This window comes from Poecilia formosa, unplaced genomic scaffold, assembly GCF_000485575.1.
Source record: "Poecilia formosa unplaced genomic scaffold, Poecilia_formosa-5.1.2 Scaffold218, whole genome shotgun sequence".
NCBI lineage: Eukaryota > Metazoa > Chordata > Actinopteri > Cyprinodontiformes > Poeciliidae > Poecilia > Poecilia formosa.
The window spans coordinates 870,665-897,926 of record NW_006800157.1 but is presented as its reverse complement, the minus strand read 5'-3'; the positions used below and the strand labels follow the sequence as shown (position 1 = coordinate 897,926).

Sequence of the window (27,262 nt, the reverse complement as noted above, 5' to 3'; positions counted from 1 at the left end):
CAGTTTCTACAACATGAAAGGACATTTTGGAAGATTGTTTATGTGTTAGCCTAAAAACCAACCTTCAAATCTCTTTTCTTTGATTCAGATAATTCTCCTCTTACTTTATCCTTTCTCTGCAGAAAGTCTGCAGAGTCCAGTACAACATCCACTGGAAAAGCTAAGGCACGTGCTGTACCTGGGGCTAAATCCATAGCGACAGGCCAAGTTGCTCCAAAAGCAAAGGGTGTCCCCACCAAGCAGGTAGCTGTAAAGAAACCCAATACAGCTGGAAAAAGTGCAGTGAAACCGGTTGGAGTTAAAACTACAGAAGGCCCAGGAGTCCAAAAAACCAGAAGTCCAGTAAAGACGGCCGACGATTCTAAAGACGAAGCAACAAACACGAAACCTGAAGGTGATGAAATAAAATCTGCTGAAACTCCCAGTGAGACCGCTGAGGTGATGAAGACGTCGGATACGACTGTCTGTGATGAAGATAAAGAGGAGAAAATGGAAGTGACTCCTGAAGCAGGAACATCGTCAAACCCGGTGAAGGCTGAAACCCAACCAGACGCTTTGGGTGTGAAGGACTTGGAGTCCAAATCAGCAGCACCAGAAAACCAGCCAGTTGCTGCCAAAGCAGAAAGCGAAGAGCTCCCCCTGGTGTCCAAAACCGTCGACACAGAGGGAACCTCTGAAGAGAATCAAGTAGAAGAATGTCTCAAAGTGGATTCTGTAAGAATCAAAGTTGAAGATGTTGAACCTGGAAAGGCTGAACCAGAAGAACCCATGGAAATTTTGAGTTCTGCTGAGTCCAAAGACCAAGTTTCAGAAACTGTAAAACCAGCTGCTGGAGTTAAAACTCCACCGTGTTCGTCTCCACGTAAAACCGCTGCTGATCCAGGTCAAACACAGCAAACCGCAGTGAAAACTGAAGAAATGTTAGAGAGAGACTCATCGCAGGTCCAGCCGTGTCCGATGGAGGAATCAGAAACCCCAGCAGGAAAGTTAAAGACAGAAACTGAGCAGCTACAGTCTCCAAAGAAGACAGAAACGAAGCAGGAAGGTGAGTTTGAAACAGTTTCCATCCAGTTGTCATGCAAATTTTGAGCAAACTATTAAAATGACGTAAAGTAGAAAATGCGTAGTAGGTGTTTTTCCTTCTACTGGTTTAGCGTAATTTTGTACCAGATGTTGACATTAGGGATGGTTGGAGTAAAGGGGATCTAGCACAGGCCAACTAGCATGAATCAAACAACTCAGAAAAATGGAGAGTTCTATTGTGGTGCCTCTGGTAAGGCACAGATACACTAGTGAATGCAGTCACTCGCTGAACTTAACCGAAAAATGTTTCCATCTCTCGTTTTGCACATTAACTCTTTTTTGGAAAATCCAAAAACCACCTCAAGCGAGTAATAGTTCTTTTCTTATTATTTAAAACCTTGCAGCTTCTTTCAGTTGTTTCTAATGTGATACTTCAAAAAGAAACATAAAAAATCGTGGGTTTGAAAGGCGACTAGTTCAGTAGATATAAGATGGCAGATTCAGTTGATTTTATGTTGTTGGAGTGTTTAGTCAATGTTTTAAAGATGTTTTTTCTGGACATCTTTATTTATATGCAACAGCAGTAACATACATTTTTAGGACTTATGTTTACTTACGTGAAATAGATTTTTTTGTAAGTAAAAATGAAATAGATCCTCAAAATCTTTGGGACTGTTTTTTTTAACTTGCTTCAGCAAACTGATACATTTTAACTGTCGTCCATGTTGGTTTATATATGGATCATTTCAGCCTTGTCAGCTCAAAAACTGCATTTTAGGAAATCCCTTAATATTTTGCACCCCTTTGTTGTTGCATATAAAAGCAAAATGAAACCATTTTTGCTTGTATGGAGATCTTTTATCAAGTTACGAAGTGTTTGGGATGAAGTTTGAGGAAAAGAAACTTGGTCCAGTTTTTCTATTTCTATGTTGTTGAGGCTTTTATTTGAACCTTGATCAAATTAGCAGACAGCCACCACTCACTACCTTTCACAGGGTTAAACAGGTTACTTTAGGAAAAAAGTTGTCCTGATAATTAACTCCAGTGTTTTTAGAATTCATATGAGCACGATGTAAAAATAAATCTTTGCGTGAACTCATTTTATTTTTACTCCGAACAATCTGTGACAGATGTAAGCAGTCATCTGACACCAGAACCTGTGAGCGACGTCGTGGCCGTGAAGCTTGACGAACCAACATCTGCTGAAGCGAAGCCTGATGAAGCCGCAGCGGCACCGGCTGACCTTTTCTCCCTCGCGGCCACGGTGAAGACAGAAAAGGAGGAGCAGCAAAAAGAAACAAGTAAGAAGTCACATAACGTCGGTATTTGATCATACTTTCATTTAGCTTGCGCATCACTTCTCCCTAAAACATCTTGTCTTGCAGAACACGCAGCAGAGAAAACTGTCAAGTCCTCGACGGTAAGTTTTTATTTCCAAAACTCTTCATAAGTATTGCTCATCATTCGTGTGGAATAAGTGGATAATTATTTACTTATTTATTTAGAAAAGAAACATTAATTTTGCAAAATACATGGAAGAATCCATTGCAGCAAATTTGCTACAACTTGCTGCGAGTTTAACTTGAGTAAAATATGCAAATATAAACACCAGAATCAGGTTTATTCACCAGGTTTCTGCACTCAAACCAGGAATTCACCTTCAGTTCTGCTTTGCTCTTAATTAAAACATTCAAAATACAAATGTATAAAAAAGGCTAAATAAAGATTAACACCAGGTTTTGTTACTTGTAAATATGTGCAGCTGTTTTTACATGGGAGGAAGACGAGCTTGAAGATGCGTCATGCATGACATCGTTCTGGACTGTCAAATACTTTACTTTGTCCTTTTCTACTTTTATACTGTGTAATATTAGCTTTCTGTTTTGTTCGCAGCCTCTTTCAAAAGACTCTCATAATGAGAAACAACCTCCACCTCAGACCCGTGCCTCAGTTTCCCCAACTCCAGCAGAACCCATCCAGTCAGGTTCTGTCAAAGCAGATATGATGGCTGGAAAAAACGAAGCGGGGGTCGTTGCAGTCCCGACTGCGTCCCGTAAGTCCAATGAAAATCCTGAGAGGAAGCGGTCACCCAGAGCTCCAGTCGTCCCTGCAGAAAACCGAGCCACGCCTGATCCGTCCACCTCCACCATGTCAGTCGCGGCTTTGGGCAACCTGGAGGACGACGACGCTGAACTTCCTCAGATCAATGAAGAATTTTTCAGGGTGCTGACAACAGCACTTCGTGAGCACAGACTACGACAGGGAGAAAAGAAAGCAAGTGAAGAGGTGAGACTGGCTCTAAATCATGGCATCTAGATGCCTACTTGTATTGAAAACTACTGCAAACACAGTAACTCTAGGAAACCAATACTTTTATGATGGCTAGTATCAAAATTGGGACTTAAATGCTGTTATTTAATGGATAACTTTCTGTTCAGTACTTGACCAGTGGCTGAACTTCACAGTTATCTAAAAATGCTTTAAAAGTCCAAAAACTGATATTTTTTATTTGGTTCTTTAGAGTCTCACCATAAGCAAAACAACCTCTGAAGGTATGAAGGAGGAAAACACGCCACTCACAAAGGTAAATTAGCAGAGCTGTTTTTCCTAATCATGATATTTTTGGATTTGATTTTCTTTCTTCTCCGTATATTTTACTAAAAACAGTTGACATATAAGATTTTGTCTGTTGTTGTGAATCAAATGAATCGTAAATGTCGTTTCTTCTCCACCCAGGACGAAAGCAAAGACGATGATAACTACACGGACCCTTTTGATGAGTTTGGCTTCAACTTTGGAGACTTTGTGACTGTTGATGAGATTAGTGAGGAAATGGATGACACGCTGGTTGAAGACACCTCTGTTTCATTAGAGTCGACATCCAGAGATGCAACAGAAAGGCAGAGCCCCGATGTGTCCTCTGCTGCCAGTAAGACCTCAACAAGGTCTTCAAAGAACTGCAAGAGCTCAACTTCTTTCTCATCCAGGTCTGAGAAGGGCAGTGACTCTTTAAGTTCCACGTCTGAGTCCGAAAACAAGCAGAAACCTTCCTCTGAACCTCCCAAATTTGAAACCAAAACCTCATCTGTGAGTGGCGTTAAAACTTCTCCCTCCACTCCTTCTAGTTCTGTAAAAACTCCACCTTCCTCTGCTCAGAAATCTCAGTCAAACAAGAGTAAGCCTCCCGTTAGGTCATCAGAAACATCATCCTCTGGTCGAAGTACTCGTTCATCATCAGCAGCAGCCATTAAATCATCTGCAGGAACACAGCAGGTGGGTAAAAAGGATGTAAAACCTAAAGAGAATGCAGTGGCAAAGTCTGACCACCAGGTGTCAGCAGAGAGCTGTTCTGCAAAAACTGTTGAGTCAGAGTTGAGGATGAAAACAATGAAGATTCAACATGCAGAGGGACAGAGCTCACAGATCCAGAATCTGAAGTCAGATTTTAAAAATGTCAAAGAGATGAAGAAAAATGAAGTGAAGGATAAGAAAAAAGATATGGATGGCAAAAGCACAGAGGAGAAGAGGGGCAATAATGAGAATACACAAATCCTTGATTCCTTCAAAGAAAAATCTGATGGGCAGAAAAATAAGGATGACAATCAAGACAGAAGAACGGAAATCCAAATATCTGGACCTGAGCAGGACCATCTCGTTCAACAGGGAGCTGATAATGACAACGGCCCATCAGATGAATGCCAGGAAATGGAAGTAGATGAGTCCACCAAGCTGCAGGACGGTGCACTTAAAGATCAGGCTGCCACAGCTGATGATAGAGAAACCAACCAGACTCCAAATAGCAGTAAGGTAAAACAACATAATGACATTCGTTTATCCGAGAGAGTCTGTGAAATCTCCAAAGAGGTTGGTCAGACCTCCAATGAAGAAGACCAAAATTCACTAAAGCAACAGGACAAAACAAGAACATATGTGACACGAACAAAGGACAGCAAGATAGAAAAAGAAGAGAGTCTTGAGGATTTCGAGGAAATGGTCTATGAAGTTGTGGACTCCATTGAAGACGATTCAGTTCAAGAGCCCTCAACCACAGGGAGTTGTAGTAGGAGACAAACACCCAGAGGAAACAGAAAAGATGAGAAGACATCACCTCCTGTAGAAGAACCTAAGAAATCTGACGACGAAGAAGAGGAAGTGTTCACAGTTTTAGACTCTGTGGAAGAGGAAAGTCCCAGTGAAAAACCAGTGGTGACGAGATCGACTAGAAGAAGAGAAAACACAGCAAAGAAAGCTGAAGAAAATACTAAGACGAAGGAAGACAAGACCCCCACAAGAAGAAGATGCACACCAGTCAGAGATTCTAAGGAAAAACAGAAAACTCCAAAAAAAGATGTTCCTTTAAAGGAAAGTGCACCAACAAAGAGTAACTCTGCTGTAGCAAGTACTGGTCATGAGGACACCACCTACATGGAATTGGATGCTGTTGAGTATGACCAACCAACTACACAGAAACCAAGAAGAGGAAGACCTAAGAAGGACAATAAAACAAGTCGAGAACAAAGTGAGGAAGGAGAAGAGCCTGTTTATCAGATTGTAGATTCTCTAGAAGAAGATCAAGAAAATGCAATGACGGTGACATCCACTCTTCAGAAAGAAAGTGAGACAAAAGTTNACGGTAGAATCCAGTGAGCTAAAAATTGAAATGGCTGCAGATTTCAACACAGTTTCGTTTACCAAATTGAGTGAAGACAAAACCCTCACAGGAAGACAATGCACACCAACCAGAGATTCCCATGAAAAAGTTGTAGTTCCTGTAAAGGAAAGTACACCAGCACAGACGAGTAATGCTGCTGTAGTAAACACCGGGGAGGAAGACACTATTGTTGATGAACTGGATGCTGTTGAGGATGGCCAACCAGCAACACAGAAACCAGGAAGAGGAAGACCAAAGAAGAAGAATAAAACCAGTAATAAACTGACTGAGGGAGATGAGGCCGTTTATCAGATTGTAGATACTGCAGAAGATGATCAAGACAAAATCATTATGGTAGCTTCCACTCATCTGGAGGAAACTGAGGCAAAGGTTGAAATGACTGAAGATGTCAACACAGTTTTGTTTTCCAAAATGAAAGAAGACAAGATCCTCACAAGAGGACAACGCACACCAACCAGAGGTTCTCAGGAAAAAGACATAGTTCCTCTAAAGGAAAGTACACCAACAAAGAAGAGTGATGCTGCGGTAGCAAGCACTAGCGATGAGGACAGTACTTATGAAGAAGTGGATGCTGCTGGGGATGGCCAACCAACAACACAGAAACCAAGAAGAGGAAGGCCAAAGACGGACAATAAAACAAGTAAAAAGCAAACTGAGGAAGATGAAGAGCCTGTTTATCAGATTGTAGATTCTGTAGGAGATCAAGGAAAAAATGTGATGGTAGAAGCCCATATTCGGAAGGAAAGTGAGACAAAAGTTGAAATGGCTGCAAATGCCAACACCAATTTGTTTACCAAAACAAAGGAAGACAAGAACCTCACAAAAAGACGACACACACCTGCCAGAGATTCCCAGGAAAATGACAGGGAGAAAACTCCAAAACCAGATGTTTGTGTTCCTCCAGTGGAAAGTGCACCAACGAAGAAGAATGATGCAAGGCACTTGGGTGGGCAGGAGACTACTTATGAAGTATTGGATGCTGTTGAGGAACAGGTTGTTGAGGCAGCAACACGAGCATCAAGGAGGGGAAGACCAAAGAAAGACAATAAAACAAGTAAAAAACAAACAGAATATCTGAAGGTTGACTCACCCAGAAAGGATGAAGAAGAAGAAGAAGAAGCAACATATCAGATTCTTGACTCTGTTGAGGATGAGGTGGCTGATGACGTAGCTCCTATTGACCAATCCGAGTGTGCAAAAACGTCAAGCGCTTTTGCAGATGATGACATAACGAAGGAAATGATTAGGTCACTATTAAATGAGGAGGAAGGAGACACAATTTATCAAATTGTAGATTCACTGGAAGAAGATCAAGTTCAAGAAGAGACAATGACAGAAACAGCCATGCAGGAGGAGCGTGAGACAACAGGAGATCTGGTAGCAAGTACTGACCACGTACTGTCCAGCCCCTCAACTGTAGAACCGTTTGGACAAACAGGTGGAGGGAAGGAGACCCAGTTAGCTGGTAAACCATTGGAGGATAAAGAGGATCTATCTGCTAAAGGCTCTGATACTGAGGGGAAGGCAGACGTTGTAGGGGAAGACGAGTCTTTAAATCAGCCAAATAATCACCTTGGTGCATCAGAGGAGAGTACACTAACTTCACCGAAGAGCAAGGACACAGAAGCAACCGAAAATATTCTTGTGAACCTGGATCAGGTGAGTGAAGATGAGGAAGATTATCCCGATGACGCGGCGGAGGAAGAAGAACTGAAGAAAAGGCAAGCTGCTGCTCAGAAAAGAGAAAATGACCTTGAGGAGAAAAGGTCCAGGGAAAGAGAAACTAGGGAGCGAAGGAGTCGAAGCAGCAGCAGAGGAGGGAGCAGGAAATCAACGCGGGAGCCGGAGAAGACGAGTCAAGAAGATTTAGAAAAGGTGGAAGTCGACGCCCAGGATCTGGTGACCCTTGATGAGGTGGGAGAAGATGAAGTCGGAGAGGAAGCTGTGACAGAGGCTCCAACATGGGAGGTGGAACTGCAGGATCTCGTTACACTGGATGAGATTGTTGAGGAAGAGGAAGGACAGCTTGAAGCCCCGCCTCAGAGTCTGGAGAGCCAATCCAAGGACTCTCTACAGCCAGAAGTATGGCTGAGATCCAACTATAGCTTGTTGAATCAAACATTGTGTCACAGATGGCATCATGAATCTCACTGGCTTGTCTGTCTCCCTTTAGACCTCGTCAACTTTGACAGAAACCACCCAGATTGAGGACAACAGAGATGACGATAATCATCCAAAAGAACCTTCAAGCTCTTCTAAACGTAAACTCGATGACACCACAGGTTCGTGACTAATGTCCTTAGAAGACTTTGCTATCAGTCTTTTTGGTTTCATCTCATATCGAGAGGGTTAGATTTCCTGCATAAGTAACCATGGCAACAGGTCTAGGTAAAGAGTAACCAGCTTCATTATGCTGAAAATCCTGAACTGAGGCAGAAGTTAACTTAAGCCACTAATTCTGCTTGGTAAAACAGGCCCCTGGCGTTCGCTGCTTGGACCTTAGTCAGAAAATATTTTCTTTGTGTCGTTTCATTCAGTGGTTCTTGGTGCAGCGCCACCACAGGCGAGGAGGAAAACAACGTGCTGAAAGGGTTTTTATTTGTTTGACACAGTGCTGTGTGAAAGCGAACCGCACCAGTTCTAAGTGTAAAAAACAATTTTAGTCCCGAATCGAACCGAGACTACCAAACTATTGAAAACACCCTGAGATTTATTTTGTTTTATGGGCTCCAGTCTATTCTGCTGTGGTGGAAATAAATCTCTCTGTAGAAATAGTTTTGGACTGAATGCCTCAAAGTGGTACAAGTTCATCACCTGGTGACATAAATCTGTACCTGTGGAGCATCTTGAAACATTTATAGTTTTGTAAGTCTCTGTTCTGTTTAACATTTTTAACGTTGCTGTTCTGCATAACTTTGTTCTCAATCTAAAACTCTGTTTTGAAAAGAATATTTTGTACAGACCGGTAGGTTTGAATACGAGTGTGAAATGTTTTTACCTTTTGTTTTAGAGGAAAGTGGGAACTTTGTCACTGTTGATGAGGTGGGAGAGGTTGAAGAGGAGGAGGAAAAGGAAGCAGTAACAAGAAAAGGTCGACCCAGGAAGAGAAGCCGACAGACTCCTGGTAACAAACACAGCTGCCTAAAGCTTCAATCAGAGAGTAAAGCCTTAAACTCAATTTACTAATTTCCTTCTACAGTGAGAAAATCTACCAGAGGCAAAACGGTGAAGGAAGAAAATCATAGACAAGAAGAGGAAGAAAATAAATCCCTGCCCCCTGCTTCCCTGGACTCCTCCTCGACTCTGGACACATCTGGTCCATCAGGTGACGCTCAGTGTGAGACCCAGAGGACGGAGGAGGGGAAGAACACCGAAGCTGCTTCTGCCGAACATCAGCCTCTGCATAATGATGGACTGAGATTAGGATGTGAGGAAGCAGAGAAACAAGAGCACAGAAGGGCCGACGCTACAGGTACACAGCATGTTAAACACCACGATGCGGGCCGATGGCCCAAAGGCCGACATCCACATTTCTACAGACGGATTTTTTTCAGAGATCATCCATGAATGATCAGGGTTTGCTGAAACACTTGAAAACTGAATATTTATAATAGTACAAAGTTCTGTTGTACGAAGCACTTACAAATGTAATCTATTATCTAATAATAGATTCCAAATGCCTTTATTAATGAGCTCATATGTGTATTTATTTAATAATTTAGCAGAATTGCATTGAAAATATTGCTTATTGTGTCAATTCTATATGTTTTTTGATTAAAATGCAATTAATTGCGATTAATCAAAATTGCATGTATTTACAGTAGGAAACTTTAAAAAACAATTGTGAGCAGCTTAAGCAGGTCTGCAGAAAAGCCAATATGGATGTGTAGTTACGGCCTGCATGTCATATTACCAGCAAATATATTTTTTTATATTCTACCCTAAACCAGTTGATGTTCAGTTTCAGCTGTTCACAAATTGTAAAACAGGTTTTACTGCTTAAATTTTAAATCTGAGGTAAGAAACTGGAGAAGACTTCACCCTGTATTCATGATCTTTGCTCTTCTAGCTGTGGATAAACGGAAGCGGGATTTGACTGGACCCGAAGCAAAACGATCTCGCTCTCAGTCTCCGAGTGTCTCTGCAAACCTGCAGCTGCCACCGTTTAATCCCAGAAACCCTCTGGGTGAGAAACGCACACATTACAAAAACAAAACAAGGGAAATAGATGCAAAATGGAAGGGAATCATTTCCTGTTTTCTCCATTTCCCCGCCCAGGTAAGGAATTTGTGAATCCCACGTCTGGGTTTTTCTGCAGTTTGTGTTCTGTTTTTTACTTAAACGAGGATACGGCCAAGGAAGTCCACTGCAGCAGCCAGGAGCACTACGACAACCTGAAGGTACGCACAGACATGCTCAGAGTTCAGAACACAAAACCTTTATCTGTCTTGGTCTTTGATTGTCTTCCGTTCCTCTTTCTCAGAACTATTACCAGAGACTTCAACAAAATGTCCAAGGCTCGCCCTCGGACTGATCAGCTTAAACTGCAGATTGTTTTCCTGGAACATGAGGAACCACCACAGCTTTCCAGCACCATGATGGACTGAGCTGTAACTTTTTTTTCTTTATTTTTCTTAAACCTTTCAGTATTTCGTCAGTTTTTTGTGCCTTCTTTATACATAAGTTATATATTCCCCAGCTAAAAGTGGCAAATATACGTATTTTGGAGTAGTTTGCTGCTAACTTAATTAGGAAGGTAAACAACTAAAAGTTACTACCGACTCAATAAGTATTAAGAAAAACAGGCAGCAAATGAAATGCTGTTTACTAGTGTGGACTGTTCAAATGATAGATTTATTCTACAAATCAAAAGGTTACGTTACCATCAACTTTTCCACATTCATTTGTCACTCAGTGTCACAGCATAGTGCATCAGTTTGATGCAAAGTTGAGTTCAGTTTTATTTAACGGTTCCTGACTAATGGAAGCTGCTGTTCTGCATTTAGTTTTGTAGTTGAGACTCAGCTTTTGTTAATGTTGTGACTTTTCTCTTTAAACAAGGGTCCAATGTGTTGTTTCATTTCTGTACATTTATTTAAAAAAATACAGTGAAAACGTATTGTCACATGTAAAGAAATTCATAAAGTGTAATTATCTGATTTGAAAGTTAATTTTAGTCTGTGTGTGAAAGAGTAAAGACTGAGTCATTTTGAATCCCTTTCTGTTGTGACTTCTGATGACTGAGATGATTAAAAATGAATGAAAACATCACTGGGTTTTTTGGTATATGTACCACACATATGAGTCATCTTTCTTTATGTTTTACTTCTTTTTTTTTGCTACTTTTTAACCTGAACATTTTTTCTTGTTCATATTAAAATTGAACTCCTGTTCCTCACCACAAAGGCCTTAATTAAAACTTAAACAGCAACATCTGATTGGAAGAATTTGATCTGAATTTCGTTTCTAAATCAAATATTGCTTTTAAATGCTTAAAAACTAAGCTTAAAAATGCCATTTTTAAGCTTAGTTTCAAAACAAATGCAAATTTCAGTTTTTTTTTATTGGAAGAATTGCATCGAGTACCTTTTTTTTTATTAGGTTTAGAAATGCTTTTTGTCCTAAGGCACTAAATGACAATTTTTCTACAGCTTATATGTATAAGTCATGTAAAGTTCTAAAGATTTAGTTAGTACTTGGGGCTAAAATGTCTCATGAATTTTAAGGTGGTTTTCCGGCATACGCCGTCGTGAAAATGGTGCGGACCCCTTCAATGGTTCTTCGCTTTCGTGCTTTTAAACTGAAGTTTCTCAAACCGGAAACACTTAAAGGTCATATCCGTTTACTGATGCGAAAGAACGAAAGACGTGAATGGAGGCTAAAAATAAGTCTTTAATCGACCCGTGGAGCTGTTTGAGTTCGTGATAAGTGGACTTTTAACACACTTTTGCTGAGTGGTATGTAACTGAAGTGAATGTAAAAAATACCGAATGATAAGAAGTCGTTGTTTCGGGTTTCATTTTGACCGTTTGTGTTGTGTTCCCCTGTAGCCGAGGGAAATATTAGCATCAACGTTGCTTCATGTAAAATGATGAATTTGTAACATTCATCGACTACTAACGGAGCAGAATGAAAAATAATGAGATGTTATTGCGATATGACATATTTAAGGGTGCGTCTCGATATTTATTTAACACATGTTTTACTATATTCTGTGATTTCACTGTTTGCGTGAGAATTGTTTATGCTGCAGATACGGTTTTCCAGGTCAAATGGGGCTAGCAAAGCCCCATTATACCTCGGTTTCTTTTCCCCCCGTTTGCCGTGCAGCTCTGTAGCAACTCCCTACTGTCATGAAGACTGTTTGGATGGAGCTGTGTAAGAGTTTATACCGGGTTTTTCTGTTTTCCACCCCAAGAATCATCTCGCTGACCACAACACTGGCTGTCCTGACTGACCCCTGACCAGAAAGACCACAAAGGACTGGGAGATTATATAGTTAATACAGACTGTAACCTTACTAACTCGTCTCTCTTCTCCCCCTGCTTCTACTTTATATAAACTATCGTTATATTTTATATAAAAAACATGTAGCAACCACCAAGAAATCAGTATTTATGAATTCTTAAACTGGGAAACTCTTAAATGTTTGCTTTTGATGTAATTTGTTTAGTTTTTGTATACTGATCCCAGTCACATTCACTATGTATGGTGTATAATCTACAGGAGCCAATACAAAGATACTTCTTTTCCAGCATCACCCACAAAATCATTCCTGTGTACATTCAGATCACATGCTAATAATTACACACTGAGGAATGACAAGCCCCTTTTTAAACATACAAATAGATATAAATATGGTCTCTACTTATGATTTTTTTTCGCTTGCACGATAAAAACAATGTCCTCGCACAGGAAAGTCGGGTTGTTGGAAACTCTTTTAAATCAGGTACATGTGTGTTTAAGCCCAGACAAACATTTAGAATAGAATAAAAATATATTTTATTCTGCCCAACAGCAGAAACGTCTCAGGCAATAACAACAAATAGGCTCATTCAAAGATAAATTATGAAAACAAAATAAAGAATAAAAATACTGTTCAGTAAGGGCAAAATTTTGACATATTTGTCTTTTTTTCCACTTTCTATTGTCTGAAATAAATGGCAAAATATTGAAAATCAGACAGAAATATATATGGTACACATTGTTTTACTTCACATTAATTCAAAAATGTGCCGGAGAAGCAAATGTTTTATCCAGGTGTTTGTTGAGATTAACATATTTTAAAATGCAACCTTTGTACTCTAGGCTCCAGGTCTTTATTAGACTTATTACCAGCCAGTAAGCTCTGTTACAGATCATTTGAGTTTTAGGATTTGTCAAGACAAATATATAATTTTATTCTCTTAAAACTGATTGTATCATAAAAGTTATGGTCATTGTATTAAACCAGAAGGCTCCAACAGATACAGCCATCTAAAATGAAAAACCTGTGGCTAACAGACTTTTTTTTAGTTGCTTAAGCAAATACAACAAAATCAAAACAAACAAATTCTAGGGATGTATTAATTCCAGTGACAGTGTTTCCTCTATTCATTCTTAAATAGCTTTAAATAACATTAGCTTTCTATTCTTTCTCACTTATGAACACCTGAATCTTAAGATATCTGCCTAGCTAACAGAAGAGTTGGCTAATGGGCAGGGAACTTCCAATTGTTGGATTTCATTCATCCACCAAGCTAAAGTCTAGCCCCAGTCTCTAACCCCATTCTCTGTTCCTTTAAACTTTTCAGCTTTTCTTTGCTTTTGTAGAATTGCAGCCCGTGTTGTGCTCCTGGGCACCGAAGAAGCCCCCCATGTTGGCGGGCTTCCCGGGAGCTTGCCACTGCCCAGAGGGCAGGCTCCATCTTTCCAGTTGGGTCAGCTAGATCTATGAACAATGTCGTCCTGGTCTGCGGCTGTCCTGTGACCTGAACGACAAACTCCCAACGCACCTGCTCCAAACTTAGCCACAAAACCACCTTCGCCGACTGCTGTGGGCATCGGTCTCCTGAACCTTCTGAAGACCCTTCTGAAGACTGCTGACACCATGTCTCATCCCATGTATAATCCTTTTATCCCTGGTAAGAGGATGCGGCCCCAAGGAGCATATGTACACCCAGGTGGACAAATGGAGATGAACCCTCGGAGGCCACCACCTCACCCTGGCGCTGGTTCCAATTCCGGCTCTTCTGGGTCTACTGCAATCAACTGTGGACCATCTGGAGGACCTATCCCGTCCCTTCTGAGTTTGCCAATAAACTACAGACCTGAGAGAAGTACGGTACCAGTAGACAAGGACATAGACCAACGTTTGGACTTGAACATCAGCAGAGCCAGGGAGGAGGCTATGCAAAATTCTGCAAGCCAAAACACCCAATTTACCAATGTTGAAAGAAACACGTTTCCATCCACAAACACTGGGATGCAGTCATATTTGCCACCTCCTGCTGCTCAAGTGAACATACCCTTCACTGTCGAGAGAGACAGCACCTCCTTGAACTGGGCCTCAGTGGAAGAGTCGTCAAAAATGTATCCTTCTGCTCCACCCACCTTCCTAGGCAGTGGTGAAGGTGGGAATCAGTCCTTTGTTAGTTTGGGTAATTATGACACTTGTATGTCTGACAAATCTGTGCCTCCTTGGGAGTCCATTCACTCCACATACACTTCAGAATCGGCCACGGACATCCTCCAGCAGTTTGGTCTTCTGAGGGAAGACCTGCACCGCCTAACGTCATACCCCGAACACCAGATCACCCCCGACAACCTGCCTTTCATCTTACGGCAAATCCGACTGGAGAAGGAGACGAGAGCGCCAACTTCAGTTCACTCAACATCCTACGATGAAGCTCAACCCATGAGGAGTATGGGTGAAATGGACGAGTTGATTACCTCCAGAGGGCCAGTGTTGGATCCAGATCAAGTAACTTTGACGGTTGTCAAACAAAGCAAAGTGATTGACTATGGACATTCCTCAAAATCAGAGTTGTCCTCTTTTGGTCAACTGAACAAGGACACAGATTTAAGACAACTCATGCCTGAAGTTCCATCCAAGAACCCAGGACCAGCTCACCAGGCAGCCTCTGAAACCCAGCTGTCCAAACCACCCTCGAATTTGATTCGCGGAGTTCATCCTGGGCGCCCTGGACTCGTGCTTATTGGCAGCAATGTCCAGAGTCATGATGACAATCAGCGCAAATCTACAAGGCAAGCCTCAAAAGCTCCTGATTTGGAGATGAAGAATAAAACCAAGGGTGGACTGAAGCAACAGCTACAGAGGCACCAGGGACCTCCACAGCCTGTGACGAAGCCACCACCATTTCTACAACACATGCATCCTGCTCCACCTAATCCAGGGCCAAGCAAGATGAATGCCATGACTTGTGCTGGGCCGCCAAAGCATCTGCCGCCGCTAGCCCTTATGGAAGACTGCTCTGCAGCAACACCAAGACTATTTCCTCATACCTGTTCTCTTTGTATTAAACAATGTACCAATTTGAAGGTGAGTGGATGGTTGCAGATTTCTCCCATAGCAAGTAGGATATGGTTGGTGTGTGTTGGACATATTCGTGATGATTTTTTGTTTGACATAATGAGAAGCTTATTTTAAGGAAAGGCGTAGATTATTGTTTAACCTAGACTTCTAACAATAATGCATTCAAAACTTAGGGTTGTGTACCAAAATGTTTCTACCTTTGATGGTTCTGAACTATTCTGTAATTCAAAGTTGTTGAACTTTGTGATTTTGAAGTAATTTGATGAACTGACACTCATCAGAAAATCCCTTTTTAATTGGACCTATAGAGATTTATTTAGGATATCATGGATATTACTGGATTAGCCATGATTGTTTCGAAACTGCATATGAAAGGATGTGGAACCAAGCTGTGATTCAGCTGACGAAAATGGAAACGAGCGGCTTTATAGACATGAACAAAAACAATCTGGAATAGCCGACAGATCATTGGGACTTGACCAGATGTTTGAGTTTATTGCCGAAGGAGGTAAGAGGATACATTTTCGTTGGAACCATTTATAACTCCTGATGTCGGAGTGAAGAGGACATATTTTTAAAACAAAACTTTTTGTTTCATTTAAAGTTTGTATTTTTGAAATATAAATATTGCTGAGCCTTGCAGCAAGAAAGCCCTGTGTTTAAATCCCGGCCTCGGGTCTTTCTGCATGGACTTAGCATCTTTTCCTTGTGCATGTGTGTGTTCTCTCCAGGTTTCCCACGGTCCAAAAAGTTGCTAATGTTAATTGGTCTCTCTAAATTGCCCTTAGTTATGAGTGTGTCTATGAATGTTTTTCCAGTGTATCTCTGTGTTGCCCTGTGATCGACATGCGGTTTGCAAGCCTTTCGCCCAGTGTCTGTTGGAGAGAAGCACTCGCCGCCATTCCAGGGCCAATGGCTATGGACGATGGATGGAATGCTTCCCCCGCCCCTTCTGGCCCAGAGCCATCTCTTTCTTCAGCTATAATTTCCCCTCTTGGAATGTTTTTGTCCTGACATGATGCGGACCACCTTCCAGATGACCCTTCAGGAACCTCAAATTCTGATGAAGACCAAAGATGGACACCGGAGTTGCCCAAACCCCTTAAGGAGTTTATCAAGCTTTTGCTGACTTTGGGAAAATGTTGAAGACATTATTTTAACCAAGATTTGTAAATTGTTGTGTTCAAGATCAAATGTAATATGATTATGTTTAGGTTTTGTAGGTTATGGGTCCTTCAGAATTTTGCTAGCATTTCTTTTTCTTTTATTGCAAACAGCTGTTTAGTTCATTTGTTGCTTAATGTTTTGACATTAAGCGAAACGTTTGAGATTCCAGAGATGTGTGAACATTTCTTTTTAAAGGTTTCACCGACTTACTTTAGGGCAGTACTTCTCATTTCTGGTCGTCAAGGACCATTGAGCTGCATGTTTTAGGTATTTCCCTTGTGCCACACACCTGACTTGAACAGGTGGGTGATGACATGCAGAGGAGGTCATGCAATCACTCAAATCCGGTGGCACATCTAAAATATTCAGGGCAGTGATCCCTGATGCGCGGTATTGAGAAACGCTGCTTTACGATATGCTAACAAGTATGGTGTTTAAAACATTTGTTTGTTGTGATTAGGACTGGCTCTCCCACCAGAATACTGGTCTTCATCTTGGGAACACCACACTACTAAGGGACAGGTTAGTCTGATCTTTTTAATTTCTTTTTGTCTTGCTTGACAATCTCCACAATGAACTTTTGGGTGTTGTAAGATAGGATCAGCTGGGTCAAGAACCCTACTATAATGTTTGGATGATATTTTGTCTTTCAGGCTATGTCCGAGTTAACATAACTCATGTCTTATTATTGATGTTTGTTGAAGTGCTAGCCAGATGTTAACATGTTTCTTTACTCTTTCAAGTCAATAATTTGGTTTCTAAAATATGTCAGTGTGGTTCTGACATATTTTAGAAGGCCATCCAATGATGATGACATTGTCTAAAAAGTTATTGTCTGTCATAAACGTGAGTCTTTGAATTTTTAAAAAAATGGTTTGACTAGCATTCTCTATCCTGGAGATGTTCAAGCTCTACTCTCAGACCAGATCAAATAATACAGGCAGATCATGACTTTCAGCAGCCAGTACAGTCTCTGTTTTACTATATCTGCCTACAAGGTGGTAAAACACTAAATTTGGGAAAACCTAACTTCTTAGATAAATAATTCATTGTGGTCTGATATAAGTCGGATATTTGGTCGGATACAAGTTCAAAACAGACACCAAGAACAAGAGCAGTGGACTCCTGGTATTCGTTTCGGTTAGGGACCACAGCCACCTGTGAATAGATAAAAATCTGCAAATGCTTGAGATCTCCTCTAAAATAGATTATAACTGCCAAATCAATCCCCAAAAATACCCTATATAATATAGAGGAAGCCATCTTGGCACTGCAGAAAATCCACTTGTAAGGCCAACAGCCAATCGGTGTCAAGGAAAATGCATTGTTGTGCAATGCATATCGCTCCTGGATTGGTGTGCAAACTCCAGCCAGTCGTGTTTCATCTCTTATGGTCCATTTTAAAAACGACTCGATCGGAAGCGTGATGTTATATGTTGGATCACATCCATTGTTCTTCTGCAGGGTTGTTTTTTTCCCTGTTATTGTCCACAAACAAATCCCAGAAGTTTTTATTTGAATTGGTATGTTTAATTTTCCACAGATACCCTGAGTGGGATGGGAGGACTCCAGATTTCTTGAGGTAACTCTGGCCTTTCAACTGGACTGCATTCATGGTTATTAGGGATGCATGGTGAATTAATATTGGTGTATATTTGCATGTTGCTGTTTGTGTTGTTGGAGGGGAAGTGAAGGGAAAGAGATCGACTGTTAGCTTGGATTGGAAAGACCTTTTATCCGATGGCACGACGGACCAAACTGAGACCATAATTTTAAAACAAAAGAACTTTATTTGTGGCATAAAAACACACTTAGTTTTTCAACAATCAAAACTATGGTGTGTATACATTTAATGTCAAAATTAAAAATAATTCAACAAAAGTATAATAAACAAAGTATACCAATCAAACAAAAAAACCTCTTTTACATGAAACACCCCAACCAAAGGAAGCTGTCATACCTTTCATTATGACATCTTAACATTAATTTAGTCAAAACATCTGAAAACATAACAAACATAGTAAAATTTATCATAACAGATCAAACAAATCTGTTTTATCCAGAGTGAGTCTTCATGTTCGTGATCAAGGTAGATTTTACTTATTTTATACTTTGTTGACATTTGTGGACATGAATTATTGAAATCATTGTATCATCAGGTAAGTGTTTGTCCAGAAGACTCACTGTGGACGAAATTCACCATAGATCTGTCAGGACAAAGAACTAAATATGTTTGAAGATAAATTGTTTTCGGATGTCAAAAGACCAAAGTTTGGACCACAACACTTTGATCTTAAGAGGTCAATATTATCCTAAAGAAAGATGTAATCTTTTACAACTTTACTGCCGCAGCTGACGCTGTCTGATGCGTAACTCTTTGCACTTTTGCAAAGAGTTCAATGTGGTAGGTTTATTTTTATGTCGTCTTATCGTGCTGTTTCCAAGGTTTTGCTTTAACTGCACTTTAATCTTTTTTTTTCTTTTTAGTGCTTCGGCTTTAGATTCCCATCCTAAACACGCAACTCGTGGCCATAATTTGCAGAACCGCCGACAGACATCGTTTCAAAAGAACGTATCGCGTTTGCCCGCTCCTCACCGCCGACGTGGGTCAGAGGACAGAAAGGAAAAACGGGACAAAAGATTTAGTCCTGCAAGATCTCAGAGTCCGCTCCACCATCATGGCTCTGAAAGTAGAAGAGGGGGACGGAGTAGCAGATCACGGTCGCCGCATGCCTCCAAACACACTCACAGGTGTGGAAAAAAACTTCTTTTCAAAATGCAAAGAGAATTTTATGGTATTAAACTGTTTTAATTCCTCCTTTTAGGCCCCGCTCTGATTCTTATGATCGCCAAACTTTGTCACGCTACCGCTCACGTTCAAGAAGTTACGACAGACTGTCCTCTCCCAAGAGGAGGGAAGCCAAGCGGTCGTCGCCGAGGAGAAGCTACGAGCGCCGATCGTCTCCAAGAAGAAGCTACGAGAAACGCTCGTCACCGAGGAGAAGCCATGAAAGGCGGTCATCAGGAGAGAGATCAGTGTCAGGGCATAGGAGGTCCAGAAGTGCCGACAGGCTGGCTAAAAGAATCCTGGGAAAAAAAGGTTTGAATATCAAAGAGTTTTAATCTTTAGCATTTAAAGAAGTTGGTAAACTCTTTAACTTTTAGTTGACAAAATGCCTTTTTGTTTTCCAGCTGTTCAGACTTTGTCCAAACAGTCTGACCTGGAGGCCATGGTTAAAACTCTGGCTCCCGTTTTACTGGCTGAGCTGGTGAATTTAAAATCCTCCGCTGCCTCGTCGTCCTCAAAGACGGAGAAGACGACTTCTTCCCATAAATCATCCAAGGCCACGTCCAGCCGCCCAAAGAGCGGGACAAGCTCTTCAACAAAGCCTGCGGTTGGTTTCATTTAGCCAATATGGCTGCTATTTTTATCTGTTAAGCAGTTTATTAATTTATTTTATTTGTTTATCTTCTCCTGGGTCAGCCTGGTAGATCCATGACTCCCTGCATGGTGAATTTCTCTGGTGTTTTTACTTCTCTTTCGCACACCGACATGGTCGAATCCTTGGAGAAATTTGGAAAAGTAAAATCGCTAGTTATGTACAGATTAACAAAGAAGGTAGGTATTTCCTTTCCTCCTTTATATACTGTATATCTGCATATTTTGTTATACTCTGCCTATAAAAAGTATGGTTTTTATTTATTTTGCTTTGAAAAATCAATTGGGATCAACAAAATAAGTATGTTTGACAAAAAACAACTTATAGAAATCCCTTCTTAAAGTGAAAACATATTTTTACAAAATGACAAAAATATTTACCGTATTTTCCGCACTATAAGGCGCACCTAAAAACCTTCAATTTCCTCAAAAGCTGACAGTGCGCCTTATAATCCAGTGCGCCTTATATATGGACCAATATTGAGCCACAACAGGTCTAGCAATTACGTTAAGCAGCCGCCGGCTTCATTTTCGCCCCTAGAAGAAGAAGCGCGCGGTGCATGCTGGGATAGTTGTCAGAACGCTGGTTTGTAATCTATTAATAAAGTCTGACTGACCTATCTACCTACCGACGTCTAGAATCAGGTCGTCTGCAGGTCATTTAGCACCGCGTTCTCCACGAACATGCTGTGTGCGAACCGAGAAGGGTGACCATTGTCCGGCCATGCCCGGCCCAGTCGCGGAAGGCTCTCCTTGAGTCGGACTGTTTTGTTGATATTCACTTTAGTGCAGCTCCATCTAGTGGATGCATAACGTAACTCCAGCCTCTACTGCAGCGTCTATTCTATGCGCCTTATAATCCGGTGTGCCTTATAGTGCGGAAAATACGGTAACCTAAAATGACAGATTCATTCCCCTCAAGTCAATATTTATTTAGATGCCTTTTTGGTTGTAGTTCCACTACGGAGTGATGCTCAAGCTCATTCTCTACCTGTGAGGTCTGGGCTTTGACTGGGCCACTCCAGAACATCCATGCACCTTGCTGTGGCTGTACATTTTGTTTAGTTGTTTTCTCCTCTAGGCGCGTGTGATTTTTGAGAAAGCAGAGGATGCAAAAAAACTGCAGTGCTTGACGAGATGCAACGTGAAGGGATTGCCCATCTCTGTTGACAGACCACTGGTACTTCACTTTGTCTGGACCTAAACTAATGTTACACCGTCAACTGCTCACTTACAACATATTGTTTATTTATAGGGCACCACTTTGAAGAAGTCTCTGCAGAAGACAGCTCCACAGAAGTAAGTTATGCCTCAGGATACCCAGTTTGAAATGCTTAAAAAAACGGAGATTATGAGAATAAATTTGAACTAAAACAGTTTGCCAAGGTGCTTCATTTCTATTCCTCTCCTTATTGACTTTCTTCACAGAAAATCTGGTGTCTCCAGTTCTGAAACTACCAAATCCCACGTCACTGTGAAAGTTAAAAAGCTTGCATCGTCTGAGACTAAAAACACCACAGCAGGCAAATTTGTCTCAAAAGCAAAAGTCTTGGTTTCCAAAGCAAAAGGCATCGCAACAAAGAAGGTCTCTAAAACTGTCAGCAAATTCAGTATGAAGGCGAAAAGCACTGGGAAGACGGTTGGAGGGAAAAATCAGGCTTCAGTGGTCCCAAAATCCAAGATTGCAGGAAAGAGACCCCCTGCTGATAAGGCTAAAAAACCGGTGACAAACTCAAAACTTGTGAGAGACGGTGTAAAATCTGCACCAAATAAGGCATCACAGGTCAGAAAGCAGCCTAACAAAACCGTAGCAGGAAAAACATCAACTTCTAAACCAAAAACCACCGTCAAAGCTGAAAAGAGATCTGCAAAGTCTGAAGAGAAATCTGCAAAGNCTGAAGAGAAATCTGCAAAGTCTGAAGAGAAATCTGCAAAGTCTGAAGAGAAATCTGCAAAGGCTGAAGAGAAATCTGCAAAGGCTGAAGAGAAATCTGCAAAGGCTGAAGAGAAACCTATGAGATCTGAAGCTAAATTTAAAGAAAAACCTGTGAAATCTGAAGAGAAATCTGTGAAAGCCTCATCAGAGAAGCAGAAAAGTACTGCAACTTCTGTGGAAGATCGGAAAACCAAAACTGAAGCTGAGGAAAAGCAGAAATGGTCTCTAAGGAAGACAGATACACAGCAAGGTTAGTTTCTACTAAAAAAACAAAAAAGAATTGCTTTGGTGTGTTGTGATATTCTGTGTGAATCGGGCTCAGTCAGGTCCTTGAAAATCTTATGTGTTTTTTTTGTTCTTCAGTTTCTCAAACATCTGCAAAAGCTTCTGCTGAATCCTCCACCATAACATCTGTCAGTGATCCGGGTAAAAATGCTGCTGAACTTCCCCATGTGGATGATAACAGCTTCAAGACTTTAACAGCAGCAATGAACAAGAACAGACTGACTGAAAGAGCCACAACTGAAAACAGGAACAAAGAGGTAATGGTGGCTTTATTTAGACTTTCTAAATAAGTCTCGATTCTCGATCAAGTGTTGAAGGTGGTTCATAAATACTTTTACTCAGAGCTCAACTGTTAAACTCAGTTAAGTTGCTTTTTAATCAGGGAAAATTATTAAACTGTTTTATTTTTGTTTTGCAGAGCAAGACGACTCCTGAGGATGCAAAACAGAAAAACCCACCACACACAAAAGTAAATGTAATTACTTTTCTCCCCTTTTTAGTCTGTTTTGTACATGAGAACAATATCTTACTTGCATTTTGGTTACAAAATTGACATAAATAGTTTTAAAGTCTGCCATTTTATCTCCACCCAGGACAAAACTATACATTCTTTAGGAGAATTTGATGAGCTTGACTTTTACTCTGGAGATTTTGTAACAGTTGATGAAATTAATGAAGACGTTGAAGACATGGTTGTAGAAGATCACTCTTTCTCACCTAAGCCAACATCCAGAGAGACAAAAGACAAGCAGAGCTCAGCTTCCAGAAAGACGTCAACAAAGTCGGCCTCTTCCTCATCCAAGTCTTCAAAAGGCAACTCATCCTCTCGATCCACTTCGTCATCAGCAAACAAGCAAAAAAGCCTCCATGAGTCCAAGAAATCTGAAACCAAAACTACGTCTGCCAGGGGAACTAAAAGTTCCTCCTCACTTTCAAAGTTTGGGAAAACTCCACCTTCCTCTGGTCAGAAATCTCAGTCAAACCAGAGTAAGCCTCCCGTTCGGTCATCAAAACCCTCATCCGCAGGTGGAAGTGTCCGTTCACCAGCAGCTGCCACTAAATCATCTGTAAAAACTCAGTCGGTGCATAAAAAGGATGCAAAACCTACACAGGGTGCAGTGGCAAGGTCTGACCACCATGTGTCAGCAGAGAGCTGTTCCGCAAAAAAGAATGAATCCATCAACGAGAGGAAGAAAACCCAAGCAAAGGATAAGAAAAATGGCACACAGGAGACGATGGGCAATGAGAATAAACAAGTTCTTAATTCAATTAATGAAAAATCTGATGAACAGAAAAACAAGGATGACAATCAAGACAGAAGAACTGAAATCCAAATATCTGGACCTGAGCAGGACCATCTCACTCATCAGGGAGCTGATGATGACAACGGCCCATCAGATGAATGCCAGGAAATGGAAGTAGATGAGTCCACCAAGCTGCAGGACGGTGCACTTAAAGATCAGGCTGCCACAGCTGATAATGGAGAAGAAGTTCCCACAAGGATGCAGGTTTCTGAAAATGATGAGGCTAAAGAAGCCCAGAGTTCTGTCGGATCATCTGATAAAAACCAAGTGATGAGTGAAGAAACCAACCAGACTCCAAATATCAGTGGTGTAAAACAAAAAGATGACATCCTTTTATCAGAGAGAGTCTGTGAAACCTCCAAAGAGGTTGGTCAGACCTCTAACAAAGACCACAATGGCAGCAAAGACACTTTGAAAGACCAGAAACTGGTAGTTCCCACTGACTTTTTGTCTAAAGCAGAGGGTGAACCCACAGATGAAGAGACTTACAAGGTCATAGATTCATTGGACGATCAACCCGACAAAACTGAGACGGAATCAGAACGAGCAACGAAAGACAGTAAAATCGTCTCTGGAGATCCCAAACCAACTGGACAAGGTGAGTCAAAAAGCAAGACATCTAAAGGTGAAAAAGAAAAATTACCAAAGCAACAGGACAAAACAAAGCCTGCAGTACGAAGAAAGGACAGCAAGATAGAAAAAGAACAGAGTCTTGAGGATTTCGAGGAAATGGTCTATGAAGTTGTGGACTCCATTGAAGACGATTCACTTCAAGAGCCCTCAACCACAGGGAGTTGTAGTAGGAGACGAACACCCAGAGGAAACAGAAAAGATGAGAAGACATCACCTCCTGTAGAAGAAACTAAGAAATCTGACAGCAAAGAAGAGGAAGTGTTCACAGTTTTAGACTCTGTGGAAGAGGAAAGTCCCAGTGAAAAACCAGTGGTGACGAGATCGACTAGAAGAAGAGAAAACACAGCAAAGAAAGCTGAAGAAAATACTAAGACGAAGGAAGACAATACCCCCACAAGAAGAAGATGCACACCAGTCAGAGATTCTAAGGAAAAACGGAAAACTCCAAAAAAAGATGTTCCTCTAAAGGAAAGTGCACCAACAAAGACGAGTGACCCTGGGGAGGCGGACGCTACTCATCAGGAACTGGACCATGTTGAGTATGACCAACCAACTACACAGAAACCAAGAAGGGGAAGACCAAATAAAGACAGTAAAACTAGTATAAAACAAACTGAGGAAGAAAAAGAAGAGCCTGTTTATCAGATTGTAGATTCTCTAGAAGAAGATCAAGAAAAAAACATGACGGTAGAATCCAGCCTGCAGAAAGAAAGTCAGACAAAAATTGAAATGGCTGCAAATGACGATACAGTTTCCTCACAGATAAAAGATCCACGGCGACCTATTGGAGAGGAGGATGATGAAGCAGGGGCCGCTAGAGAGGATCAACCTGCAGAGAAACAGAGGAGTACGTCGAAAATAGACCTTAGGAAAGAAGAGAAGAGGAAAGAGTCGATGGAAGGAGCTACTGATGAGTCAGTGAATCTACCTGAGAGAGGAGGGAAAGACGCGTCGGCTGCTGCGACTTACAACAGAGAGATCGCAGAGGAAGAAACTCAGGAGGTTGTTGCTCCTAAAGAGGCAGACGAGGATCGACGGGAAAAGCAGGGAACTCGGGACCAATCAGTGGGCCGTCTAAAGGTGCAAACATATTAAAGTTTTGATTCAGTAAACAAAATAAAACTAAACAGCTCAGATGATCGTTTTTAACTCCGTTAATGTTTCATTTTAGAATTTGTCGACTTCAGATGACAAGAAAGAAGAAAAGGAGGAAAACGTACAAACTTCAAAGTCTTCTAAACGTAAACATGACGACAACACAGGTTTGTTTATGTAGTTATGAAGCAATGATGGCTCTGCAGGCCGTTAGCCCACACTGGATGTTGGTATTCAGAAATCATCAGTGGGGATCATTGGCTTCTTTTCTCAGCTGTGACGATAATTTTTAGAATCCAAGCCAGAATTTACGACATGTTCATTAAAATTTGGATTAATGTTCGCTTGAGACAAAACTTGAACCAAACTAGTTGGAAAAAAAATATTTGAGTAAAGTGAATTAATGGCTTCATGGATTTTTTCAGCCACAAGGTTGTAGAACGGTTAAGTTTAACTGTGATTTGGATATTCTAGCTGTGGTGTTTATTCATTATGTCTAAAATCAGAAAACTCAAGAAATGGAAGGACTTTAGCACAGATTTATTTGCAAAGTAGTTAATTTGAATTCTTAGCGAACGAGGAAAAGTTGTAAGATGTTTTCGTTCTTCTTCAGTTGTTGATAAACAGGAGAAAGATCTCACCAAACCCGAAGCGAAGCGATCCCGTTCTCAGTCTCCAGGTGTTCCTGTGGACTTCCAGCTGCCGCCATTTAACCCCAGCAATCCTCTGGGTGACAAACTCACACATTTAGAGAAACAATAAAAGAAAGAGAGATTGAAATTCATTCGATTGAAATTCATAGTCATGTTTTTCCCCCCTGTTTGTTTCCAGGTGAGGAATTCGTGGTCCCCAAGTCTGGATTTTTCTGTAACTTGTGCTCCATTTTTTATTTGAATGAAAGCACCGCCAAGAAAATCCACTGTAGCAGCCAGAAACATTACGACAACCTGCAGGTACGCACAATCACATAAAAAAAAAAACACCTATAAAACTAATTATTGGCTCATTCTTAGTTTCCCATTTTCTGTTTTCTTCTCTCTCAGAAACATTACCAGAAGCTAAAACGGAAAACTTCATGAACGGCGACTCCAAGTGTCCACGAATCTTTCTTCCGACTGATCATTTCACAACTGCACTTAATTTTTCTATAAGAAGAGAAACCAGAGACTTTCACCCATTTCATGTGTTCATCGTTCACCATGATGCTACCAGTCAGTTGAGAACATTTTTTAAATCTTTTTTCTTTTAGATTTTTTTATGCTTTCTTTAGTTTTAGATGCCAACACTGACAGACGTATTCTAAAGTTTAAGTGGGAAAAAAAGAAGAAACAAACGTAGTTCCTTTCCGTTCTGGGAAAATGTGGAAAAGTCTTTGGATAATGAACATTTTTTATCCCTTTTTTGTAAATGTGATGTCCTTCTTTCTTCTTGCCTTACTCCCTTATTTCTTTGTTTTTTTGTGACCTTCCTTCCTCTCTTGTTTTTGGTTCTGCTGTTTGTTTATTTTTTCCTTCCTTTCCCTCCCTGTACCCTAATTTCTGTCTTTTCTTCCTTCCATTGTCATCTTTCTTGTTTTTCTCTTTCTTCTATGCATCCTATTTTCTGTCCTTCATTCCTTTCTCCTTCTGTGTCGTCCACATCTCCTCCTTACTGTCTTTTCTTGTTTCCTGGCTTCTGCACTAATTGGTACAGAAACTACTAGCTAGTAGTAACTAGTAGGTTGTTTGAATCTAGTGCTTATTTGATGCCCGTACCAACTAGCTACTAGTTGGAACTATAAGCTAGTAGCTAGTAGAAGCTACTGTCTACCACTATTTAGTAGCTGATAGTTGCATCTAGCTAGTAGCTTCAAACTATAAACTATTATAGATGCTAGACGCTAATCGCTACTTGCTAGTTGTAGCTTGTAGCTTCTGCTAGCTAGTTGTGTCTGAACTCTCCTGCTTTTCCAAAATCCTTTCCTTGTTCTTTCCATCCTTTTAAAAAAATCTCCTTCATTTCTTTATTTTCTTCACAGGTTCTGTATTTAAACTCTGTTCATTCCAGAAATGTCATCTGTAAATTTATGGAGAAGTTTATTGTTTCTTAACTTAACCTGAAAATAAAAACTTCAAAACTAAGAAAAATGTAGTTTGGAGTTTTGTGAATGATGTGTTGAATGCCTGAACAACAG

General features: G+C 40.8%; 2 protein-coding genes across 3 annotated transcripts in view; both read left to right on the top strand.

Moving 5' to 3' along the window:
* LOC103149152 (serine/arginine repetitive matrix protein 2-like) overlaps window positions 1-10,966 on the top strand; it is a 31,602-nt gene extending 20,636 nt beyond the window's left edge. The window contains exons 11-23 of one of the 2 annotated variants that reach the window (XM_016679709.1): window positions 123-1,045; window positions 2,154-2,324; window positions 2,409-2,443; window positions 2,917-3,309; window positions 3,545-3,607; window positions 3,760-5,613; window positions 5,654-7,777; window positions 7,869-7,977; window positions 8,706-8,819; window positions 8,895-9,167; window positions 9,765-9,881; window positions 9,974-10,095; window positions 10,179-10,966. In XM_016679709.1, coding sequence (XP_016535195.1) covers window positions 123-1,045; window positions 2,154-2,324; window positions 2,409-2,443; window positions 2,917-3,309; window positions 3,545-3,607; window positions 3,760-5,613; window positions 5,654-7,777; window positions 7,869-7,977; window positions 8,706-8,819; window positions 8,895-9,167; window positions 9,765-9,881; window positions 9,974-10,095; window positions 10,179-10,229 — 6,349 coding nt within the window. In that variant the 3' untranslated portion in view covers window positions 10,230-10,966. The other variant, XM_016679710.1, reaches the window with a different exon arrangement.
* Window positions 10,967-12,926: 1,960 nt separating this feature from the next.
* On the top strand, window positions 12,927-27,070 carry LOC103149153 (zinc finger protein 638-like). Its single transcript, XM_016679717.1, has 17 exons — window positions 12,927-15,236; window positions 16,858-16,919; window positions 17,941-17,979; window positions 18,885-19,148; window positions 19,223-19,497; window positions 19,590-19,792; window positions 19,882-20,016; window positions 20,918-21,016; window positions 21,092-21,135; window positions 21,265-22,022; window positions 22,136-22,314; window positions 22,476-22,532; window positions 22,651-25,074; window positions 25,166-25,256; window positions 25,703-25,819; window positions 25,921-26,042; window positions 26,133-27,070. Exons 1-17 carry the CDS (start codon window positions 13,785-13,787, stop codon window positions 26,166-26,168), a joined length of 6,357 nt encoding a protein of 2,118 aa, XP_016535203.1. The 5' UTR covers window positions 12,927-13,784; the 3' UTR covers window positions 26,169-27,070.
* Window positions 27,071-27,262: the final 192 nt, after the last annotated feature.